The sequence below is a fragment of the Ipomoea triloba genome, chromosome 9, assembly GCF_003576645.1.
Source record: "Ipomoea triloba cultivar NCNSP0323 chromosome 9, ASM357664v1".
NCBI classification, from domain to species: Eukaryota; Viridiplantae; Streptophyta; class Magnoliopsida; order Solanales; family Convolvulaceae; genus Ipomoea; species Ipomoea triloba.
In genome coordinates, this window is record NC_044924.1 from 7,460,871 (window position 1) to 7,472,286 (window position 11,416).

At 34.7% G+C, this 11,416-nt stretch overlaps 1 protein-coding gene across 1 annotated transcript; it reads right to left on the bottom strand.

The window, feature by feature from the left end:
* Positions 1 to 2,549: 2,549 nt before the first annotated feature.
* Positions 2,550 to 4,974, bottom strand: LOC116028477 (WAT1-related protein At5g07050-like). The gene is made up of 6 exons (XM_031270198.1): positions 4,614 to 4,974; positions 4,440 to 4,502; positions 3,848 to 4,199; positions 3,596 to 3,754; positions 3,324 to 3,475; positions 2,550 to 3,001 (listed from the first exon to the last, which is right to left on the bottom strand). Exons 1-6 carry the CDS (start codon positions 4,820 to 4,822, stop codon positions 2,728 to 2,730), a joined length of 1,209 nt encoding a protein of 402 aa, XP_031126058.1. The 5' UTR covers positions 4,823 to 4,974; the 3' UTR covers positions 2,550 to 2,727.
* Positions 4,975 to 11,416: the final 6,442 nt, after the last annotated feature.

Sequence of the window (11,416 nt, forward strand, 5' to 3'; positions counted from 1 at the left end):
ATTCTGTGCTCAATTTGTATGTGTTGCTCTTCATCATTATCCATTTCTTAGTTGGTGTCACTTTTGGTGCGTTTTTAACTTGAATATATGCATGCTTATATAAGCAAAAACATCATTATCTCTGTTGCAGAAAACCTTAATTCATAGATAGATGTCTAGCCTAAACATCTATTCGATTCCCTAAAAATGATGTGAAATCCAACAATTTGGAATATTCTGTAAATCGACTGTTAATACAATTATAATCAAATGTTCAAACTTTGCAAAGGGTGTATCATATTATTGAAGATACTGAATATTGTATGAGATATGTACATAAACACATGATTATATCGATCTAGTACTACGTATAATTAATACTTTAAAATTTTCTTAAATTATACTGTATTTCGTTTGTGCAATTATTTAATTAAGTTTGCTTAAGAATATGAAAAATTAAACCTCATCTGTATAGGTTTTTTATACAAGTAAAGAAACCCATAAGAGAGCCACACAAGAGTCACTACATCTTAACTCTGTGCATAGGTGCGCTATAATTTTTTTTTTTTTTTAATGTATAGTCAATTTAATATCAGAATATAGTTCACGTGTTGTTTAACCCATTAAAAAGTAATCGATTCAGACACGTGAAGAGTGGGTTGAATTGATTGTGTAATCCAATTGGAAACATAACAAAATGTTGTATTAATGAATTAGAGAAAGTTAGCATCAGCTTACTCAGCCTGGAGAAAGTTGGTTATTGGGTGGGGGAGCACCACAGACACAAATTGGGCATCTAATCACTCCCCAATCATCTTTGCTATATGTGTCTACTGTTTGCTACATTATTTGATTCATCATGTCCAACAAAACCATGGGTCAAACTTCAGAGATATTTTGCGACCATAGTCCATAGATAATGTTAAAAGTAAAAAAAATAATGGTATTACAACCAACCACGTATCCACACTTTGCACAAATATTTTACCCATACAGAAGTGCAGTTGAGCTATAAGCTACTTGACTGTATGAATTTATTTTGAAATACTTACCTATTCAAAAAAAGTATTATTTACACTTGTAACCCAATTTATTTATCTCAACTTTCCGCTTTAATTTTCCAAACCCAACACACATACACACAATACGAATTGAGTTGACATGAGCTTTTCATCTCTAATCTCTCCATTATTCCTCCATTACACTGTCCTTTCGGTCAAAAAAGGTTGCAAATTAAAGGCCACAAAAAGAACAACATCACTTAGCTTGTACAACATCTTCCTCGTATCATTGGTTGCTTTGCAATTGTATGTAACGCTAAGTAGCTGCAAATTGCACGTACAAAATTATCTCGATCTGCTCTATTCCAAAGTCATTATACAACATGATCCAATAATATATATAGATCAATATACCCTAGACTTTAACAATTACGAGAAGTTCAAATCTTAACTATAAAATATGTATTCAAATCTGAAAACATTTAATAAAACATAATCCAATTCTTAAGAAAAGAGGTTTATTTTTTATTTTAAACGTTCAAAAATTAGTTAGGTCAAATGCCGTTATATCCGACAGAGTTGTTATGAATTGTTATTTATGTCGTCGTCGAGTACACTTTAACAAGTTAGTTAACCTAAAATAAGTTGAAATAACTTATTTTTGCTAGCAGCCTCAAGTTGGGGCCAATGTATAGTACAAGCATTTGAACCCTGGTTGAAGACCAATTGAGACACATTATATTGCAAATTAATTAACGTTCTCCATTAAATAATTTTCAACTTAAGAATAATTGGAGTTTTCAGGATTGAAATGTTACCCTTTATAAATTGGTAATTTACAATGGAAATTAAAGAGGGTTTGGATGTTCCAAAAGCAAGGTATAACGCTTTGGGACTGGTGTTGCATTTAGTTTCCATTAATCAAAGTCACTTTAATTTGCATAGACGAAAGCTTTTGGGTTCATTATCATATTGCTATTTCCTATGAAAACATATCAACTTCACTACAAAGTTGCATGCATTTTCATTTCCATATTCTTTTCCTTTTTAACGAAACTGACCACTCGAAAATAATAATGTTAAGTGTCGTTTGCTCTAAGAAACATCAATCCGCCTTTCTCTCTGCATATTCTTTATAAAATTCCCCAAAAAGAAAACCCACCTTTAATTGAATTATTGCAACTACATATGTGAAAATAATAATCCTATCCTAAGGTTAGATTGCACTTTAAACCCGGGACCATACTCATCTTTGTCCCGTTTTCCAAAGTGCTTGTTCATTAGTACTCAGTTATACACAATTGAAAAATTTATATGTCAGCGTGTCAATCAAACTTGTATACTGTGATTATTAGCGAAATTATGTTTTGTTGAGGACAGTCAAAAGGTGATGACGAGGAAAGATGGATGAATTTTAATTTTACAAAAATATGAGAATGGTACACTCCACCCCGACCCGACTCACTGGGTGGAATCTGAATCAGGCGTCAGCAATGGAGAAACATGGCACAATAATTATTAAGTGGGGGGCACAACAATGAAAACACAATATTATCCTACCCAAAAAAAAAAAACTGAAAAAGTGCTTTTTCTCCACCAAAACTTTTCTCATAAAAGATTATTACATTACCAAAATTTACAACCCAAAAAAAAAAGTTAAAATGCCTGAGATGACAAAAATACCCTTCCTCATTTCCTCTGTTTTTTTTTTGGGTGGGTCAAGTTATGAGCTAATTAAAATGAAAAATTAATGTTTTGGAGCTTCCATAGCTAACATGGGGGGTTGTGAAATGTTAGGAGAAATGGCTATTATTGCTACTGGGGGAGCTTTCTGCATTTCAATATCATCTTCTTCTCCTTCTCCTTCTTCTTCAATGATCACCATCATTCTTTCATTTTTGTTCCCTGAAATACCCTTCACTGCTTCTTGAATTTCCTCTGCCTCCTTCTCCTTGTACTCCCTGTATTTTCCCCACAGCACTGCGTATAATCCCATCACAATCAACACAGCCCCAGCAACACTGGATTCAAGAAACACAAAATTTCATCAGTTTCAGTTAATTCTTAGGTAGTTTAAGTAGACGGGATAACCCCAACCAAATAAATCAGACGGTTAACTTGGTATCAATAAGGTTACAAGTTCGACACTCAATAGGAGCAGTTTGTTAGCCTTCTTGGTTTGAACTGGCAGGATTTACCCCAGCCTGGTAAGTTAATCTGTTAACTTGGTAACAATAAGGTTACAAGTTGGACACTCAGTGGGAGCGGCCTATTAGGTTTCTTGGTTTGATCTGGCGGGGTTTGCCTGAGAGAAAAATTGAGGAAACTCAGTGAGTGATTTACCTTCCAACAAAGATGTTCTCAGCTAGAATGAAGGATCCCATGATGGCTACAATGATCATCATCAATGGACTGAAAGCTGTGACAAAGACAGGCCCCCTTTTCTGCATCACAATTCCTTGTACATAGTATGCAATGCCTGATGAAACTATGCCCTGCAACATTTCAACACCAATTTTATCAGCTTCCCTGGATTCAAGACAGGTTTACCCAGTGCACACCCTCGGGTAAGGGTTGCAGGTTTCGATCTAATCAAGGTTTAGGATGAGACTCACAGCATAGGCAGCAGCAAAGAGGTTTAAGTCCCACCCAATGCTCCAAACAGAGCTCCTGTGCTCCATCACAAAGGTCACAGCAATGGATTGCAGAGTTCCAATGAAACACACCATGGCTGTTAAAGACAGTTGGGCAGTGTATTTCTTCAGTGTAATAGCCTGTCATCAGCAGGGACAAAAAGGTCAACTTAACCACTCAATCCCCAAACTTTCAACACAATAAAATACAGAATTGATGAGACAGATATATACCTGAAGGATGAAGAAAGAAGCCCAGGCAATTGTGGCAAGGATGAGGAGAATGGAGCCTTTAATCCAGTCCTTGTCAAATGAGGAAGTTTGGTTGGGTGTGTAGATATGGTTAGACCAGAAGAGGTTAACAAGATGGCCTTTGTACAATGTCATCACCATGGCTCCTCCCAAAGTCACCAGTGTTCCAATCACCTTTGCTTGGCACCTCACTTTCTTTATGTTCACCTTTTCCATCTTGCACACAACTCCCATCACAAAGGCCATGGCAGGGAGAATGTTGCTCATGCCACATGAGAAAGTTGGGGATGTGAATTTCAGCCCAGCATAGTACAAGTTTTGATCAACCACTGGCCTGTCAAATTCATTAAAAAAGGTTATAATAATAATTCTAATAAAGATCACAACTTTTTTTTTGTGATCTACCAGGAAAAACTGCAACTACTAGAGGGTGTGCATAACGTAAATCTGCTTTGTGACCCTAGTCAGCAAAGGACCACAAGGAGTTAAACCAGCCTATGTTGCCCACAGAAAGATCACAACTTTTTGGTTTCATGAGAAGGAGGAGGAGGAGAAGAAGAGAAAGGGAACTCACCCTAGAAGACCCAGCACAAATATTTGCATGAAAATTGAGAATGTCATCTTGGGTCTTATTTTCCTGCAACGTAACGAATAGATCAATATTTGTTAAACTCGAGTTTCCTGTAACAGCCATCGGTTGCAAATCGTGAATTTTCTAGGAGTAGGGGTTGGGTGTAGTGTAGTGTACCTTTCAAGAAGAAGAGCAAAGGGGGCAATGACAGCAGTGGCAAAGGCATTTCTATACACAACCAAAGCATAATGGCTCATGCCTCTATTCAATGAAACTTTGGTTATTATGTTCATTCCTGCATACCCAAACTGCATGCAAATCATGGCTATGAAAGGCCTAACATTTTCCAAGAAATTCCCAAAACACCCTGCAGCTTTCCCCTCCATTTCTCTCTCTGATCTTCCTCTCCTGGCTCCTGCTAGCTAGCTAGAGTAGTGTTGATATGAGATTCAATGAGAGGATCTTAAGAAGGCTGAAAGAGAGAGAGAGAGAGAGAGAAAACAAGTATGCTTTAAAGCCTTGTGTGTTGGTTTCCTAAGGAAAACACTTGTGGCTTGCATCATATTTATAGCCATACTCCATGGCCAAACATATATGGGTTATGGGGCCTAAATAGTAATCTTAACAAAGATCTTTTAGGGTGGGGTCCACTTGAGGTTTTTGGTGTTTTTTTATTTTTAATATATAAATATTTTCATGGTGGTGAGTGGTTTCATAGTTGCCAAAACACAGGGGATTAGTGCAATGCTGATCCGCTGATGCCACACGCACTCATTCCTTCATGTTCACTTATGTTTCACAATAAACCAAAATTTATAGTACATATCATTCTTTCCTGAATAGGTTGCTTTTACTAGAAGTCAAACATAAAACTGTTCCGAAAATAGTTTTTTAAACTTAAGAAATCTTTTGTTTAATTATTAGATCTTGATATTTTGAGATGTGTGTAATCTCTTCTTAGACTTAAGTACCATTGATTTATGGAAAAGTCCATAGTCACTGCCCGAATGGGTGTTAGTGGTGAAACCTACCTTGTAACCTTAGTTAGCAAATGATCACAAGAAGATAAACAAGCATAAATTACTCATAGTTGATTGACTCAAACTAAGAAGACCAATAAACAGTTTCATTGAAGAGTCAAATTTTGAAATTTTATGATTACCAAACTAATTCTTCGACTAATTTGGTTGTGTTGTCCGACTTGAGTACCTATCATTGCGGATTGTTGATGTGGGATCATATATCACATTATGCACAATCCCTTTTATCATTCTTTATTTACTACTCGTGATTAAATCAATTAATTTTATTGTGAGGGAATAGAAACTTATATTGGACACTAGGCAGATAGATGAACATGTGTTAGGTGAAAATGCATCACTCTGTCATTCAATTAATCAACAAAGATAGAGTACAGTAGAGATTCGAGCTGCTTTTGCAGTTTGTGTTAAGAGTATATTATGTTTTGTTAGGTTGATATATCTGTTTTTTTTTTTTCCAAGTTCCAAAATAAAAGATGATATGGGAATGTTCCATTTCGTACGACTGTGACATACAGATCAGAAAAGGGTTAAGTGGTCTGTATTTTCACCGTTCAATTTCACATATGCAACAAAAAGAATAAGAATAAGTGTTAAATATACCAATTAATTTATTAAATTTGTGTAATTATGTCATTGAATTAAGAATATATACAATTGTAACATCAAACAAGTAAAAAGTGTAAATTTTTTATTCTCCAAGAGTAAACTGTACTTTCAATTTTTTTAGCAATTGGAATTGATAGGGATTATTCCCGGACTAAGCATACGTGTACGGGTGATTGGTATTTGACCCCTGGACTGCCTACCGGTTGAACCGACCTCACCCGATCAGGATGGAGGGTCTTCCCGACCTTACGGTTCTTTGGGTGAGACCAGATATCCGCTCTGACCCAAGTACCATCTTCGGGGCCGTTGGAGCCTTCGACATGTTCCGACCCACCGAACTTCCCGATGGAGATCATTTCTGCGCCCTATCCATCATCTACAACACGTGTACGGTGTTGTTTCTGCCTAGCCCTTCGTCTACGCATGCACTCCACGTGCACGCCATGCCTGAGGGGGCGGAGTTTGTCTCTTTCTCCCAACTATAAATACCACATTTATTGAGGAGAGAGGGACTTTTGGCTATTTCAGCAAGAGTAGCTAAGTGCTCGGAGACCTAAGGCTCACTGCCCAGTTGACCGAGCTAAGACCTTTGGATTGAATCAGGCACCTAGCCCGACGCTAACCGTGTCCGGTTAAACCATTCATTGTGTACCCGGTTACAATTGAATTTAATACAAATACTGTTGCAATTGAAACACTGTAATTTAAATTTTCAATTTATTCTCACAGTATTCCTTTCTCATAAAATTGCAATTCTTTTTCTTCCCTAATTCTCTCATTACAACCAAATGCATTGTAAGTACATTTCCATCTAGACTTGACCCTTCTCACGGATAATGATCTATAAAACGAGTTCATGAAAAAGCCACCCATTTTTAATTTATTCATTGCTCATGAAAGATGAACTTTATTATGTGTTATTGTTATACTACTACCTCTATATGTTTTAGGATAACACGTATGTAGATTATTGGAATGAAAAAGTATCATTCTGAAGAACAAATTTAAAATTTTAACTATCTGGATAATTCATTGAGTGGAGAATGATTCAGATAAATAATAAAAAGGAAAAATGGTGGCTGGGTAGAATTAATTCGATTCTACTTAGGGTTTAGATAGTGGAAGGAATTGAAGGAGATGAGATGACGAAAAGGGAAAACAGCGACGAATTTCAACTTGCCCAAGGATATGATCGATCACTCTCCCTCCTGCCCTTATCAAATTCTCACATTTTGTGCTTCATTGCATTCCTCTTCATCATCATCTATCACCCTTTCACTTTTATCCATATTTCATTTGATATATAGTTGGAGCCCACAGCTTTTGGTGCTCTTTTTTCTTTAAAAAATATGGAAATTTAACAATGCCTTGAAGATATATATGTGGTCATCATATATATATATAAACAAAAGCATCAATATTCATATATTGGGTTTATCGAGGCAAACCCCACTCCTCTTCCGAGTATGTGAGTAAACCCTCGCCCTGTGATCCTAGCCGGCAAAGGACCGCAAGGAGGTTAACCAGCCTAGGTTGCCCATAGCTGACCGGCTCAAACCCGGGTGGCAGACGGTTTCGAACTCAGGACCTCACGGCCGCGAGCGTCTTGGTCTTGCCACTCAGGCTGCCCTTACGGGCATCAATATGCCTAACCCATATATGTTGTTGCTGGTTGGGTGATATACCATCCCCTATGCCTAACCCATATATGCCAGTAGCAGCATCTACAGCTATTGCCTAAAACATTATAATTTACTAGCTAGCAAATAGTACTTGTCCCATGGAGAATATATATCTCTCTCCACTGAGTAGTGCGTCGTTAATTCGTCATTTAAAAAATCTCCACTTAAAAATTATGTTTATATACAAGTTCATACTTGATTATAAGTAGTTAGGATAGTCGATCAGTAGCTAGGCATGCACTATTAGAATGAGTGTAACGTCCAGACTTGTAGTACGTGTGCCACCATTGTCACTAATAACCTAATCACCTTGCTAACCTACCACGCCACATATATAGTCTAGTCAATAGCCTCCCACCATGTTAGCCCGTCAAATCAAGTTGTATGCCGTAATGACTATCTTTTCTCCACATTAAATAGAACTCAAGTCATTTGAAAGAAAACTTTTTATACGTAGATGAGGTAGTAGATCAGCCTCTCTATCTCTCGATTTCCATTACCTAGTCTTTCGGTCTTTCCACTTACATTTCAGGTCACTTTAAAAAAATTAGTAACTAGTTTTTCAGATCATATTTCTACACTAAATATCCTATTCCACCATCTCACTTTTATATTCTCACTCACTTGGATATGTTTGCTGAAGCCAATTTACACCAACACTAACAAATATATATTTTAATATATAGTTGTGATTTAAAAATATGTGCATATAGATGTTTAAAATTTTGGATAGAATGATAGAAATCTAATTTAACATGATTATGCATGTAATCATTTTGCTTAAGAATTTCCGAGATTAAATTAACCTCATTTAATATATGGTGTCCAATCACGCTATTCCATTCTCCCAATTTATTTATTTTTTTTTAAAAAAGTATGTTTAAACTAATGGTATTGTCCATAATTAGCAAGAAAAAAACAAAGAGGGGAGAAATAAAAAACAACAAAAGAAAAGATACTTTTTATTTTGTGATTTCTTCTATTATTAATACTTTGTGACATTATAAAAGTATCATATATATATATATATATATATATATATATATATATATATATATATATATATATATATATATATACACACACACACACACAGTTAATTAAAAACTAAAATATTAATATAGTTTCAAACTTACATCATTAAATTACAAATTATTGGTCTCTTGAAAATGGTGACTGAGTAGGTGAAACATAATTCTCGTATCAGAAAATCACGAGTTTGATTTTTGTCAATACCTTCTTGATTGAGCTCGTCACACAGGATCTTTTAGTGCAGTTTACCTTTTATGTGTGATTTATAGATAGAAGCGAGATTTACCTAATGCACACCTTAACTCGATTTCCTCGTCACCACAAAAAAAAAAAACAAAAAAACAAAAAAACGAAAAAACAAAAAACAAAACAAAACAAAACAAAAAAAACAAACGAACAAACAAACAAAAACAAATTATTGGTACTAAAACATATAAGAAATCAGAAAGAGTAGAGTGTATGGGATTATAGATATATAGGGGAGGCAATGTGAACAAAATATATAATAGAATAATGTAGCATACGTAGGTGGCATTTGGTGATTGGGTAGAGGAGCACCAGGACATAAATTGGGCATCTAATCACTCCCCAATCATCTCTGCTATACTGTTTGCTACATTCATCACCACTATCATATGTAAGAAATTGGGGAATTGATTGAACCATGGCTGTCCACAACTATACATAAGACACTCACCTTTTACATGTTAGTTGAGACCTATCAAATATATATATAAGAATATATTGATGCATATATCACTACATTATTATCCATAACCCGATGTTAACCCTTAATTTCACTTTTGATTTTTAATTAAAGTAAATATCAATAGTTAAATTATTCATTAATATATTTCTTCTTTGTGTTGGCTTTCAAAAAAAAAAAAAAAGAATAGTGAAATTGATCTTCAATCACAATGAACCAATATAATTACTAACTATGTCGTACCATATATCATATATATTTTGGTCTATCTGCTTGTAACGTTAAGGTAATTGTTAATTATGTCTTAAATTTTACACATGTAAAACATGAATTGAAATTAAAAGTAGCATGGAACATATCTATCTGTTTGTAATGTTAAAATAATTGTTAATTATGTCTTAAATTTTACACATAAAACATGAATTGAAATTAAAAGTAGCATGGAACATATCTATCTGCTTGTAATGTCAAAGTAATTGTTAATTAATTATGTCTTAAATTTTACACATGTAAAACATGAATTGAAATTAAAAGTAGCATGGAACATAAAACAAGCAAAAATGCATGTTACTGTTTAACGGAATTGATCATATATAATCTTAAGTTATTAAATCACCAACTTAGTGCATAATTAGGAGTTTTGCCCTTATACTTAAAAGACTGGTTAGAATAAAAGTAGGTCATTGTGAGTTTTTCATTTATAGGATCAACTCATTTTGGTTTGCTTGATGGCCATAATATGTTGGTTAAATTTTCTCATGAAGATGATGATTGTAAGGCATTAATAAGGTTATTTCACTAGTTTCTGGATTATTGTAAAAAAAGGAAAGAGTTCCATCTTTTGTGGTCTGAATTTTTCTTTTTCTTCTTTCTTTTTTACCAGAATTCCTGTATCACATTTTTTTAAAGTACGAGTTTAGAGCATGATTGTTGACTGGGTTAGAAGGTTGCTTGCTCTTAATGCACTCACCGTACCATTTGTTGTAGTTGGCCTAGTGTGAGATTGAAGATCAATTTAAGTATGTCTTTTGAATAAAATGTCATTCATTCCTTTCGCTTTTTTCTCCTAACTAGCCAATGTCATGGCTAGGTGTAATGTAAGGCTCAAGTACTGGTATTGTAGGGGGTGATTAGTCGGAATATACAAACATTATTAGTTCTACGTATTTGCTACTTTTGACATGTTTATGGTGATGTTGGAGGATAGGTGAGGTTATCTTTTCTCGAGACACTACGTACAACCCTTCTATTTCGATTAATCAGGAAAGGAGGAAGGAAACAAATTAAATGTTATTATTAGTTGGTCCTTCTATTTTGGATTTATGTACCTGTTTTGAATTTGAGGGTTAGATCTACATCATATCTCTTTCTTATTCTTATCCTTCTTCTTCTACTCTCTTCTTCTTCTTCTTTTTTTTTTTTTTTTTTTTTCATGTTTTGTTTACAATAAAATTTAAATAGGTCATTCAAATAATAATAATAATAATAATAATAATAATAATAACATTTCACTTAGAGTAGCTAATTTCGGATTTTTTAAAACATTTTTTTTGGATTTATGCAGATGGCCGATCGATTTAAACGATTTAGGGTTATTTCACTTAAAATGATATCATTTTGAGTGAAATAACTCATTTAAAAAATGGAACAATAGTTAATCAGCCGCTTAGACACCGATTACGGTGAAAATCTAGGATGTCGGCTGGCACCTTGCGCCTAGGCGCGATTTTTGCAACAGGCTAAAGAGTAATCTTGTGCGTGCTAAGTAGAATTTCAAAAGGTATCAAAGCACTAACTCAAGACTTCTAGTTAAACTGGAAGAAACACACCTCATTTTATAATATAAGCATTCTTTGAGTTAGGGTGCCACAAGCCAAAAAATTTGCAAATTGTAATACCACCTAAAAGCAG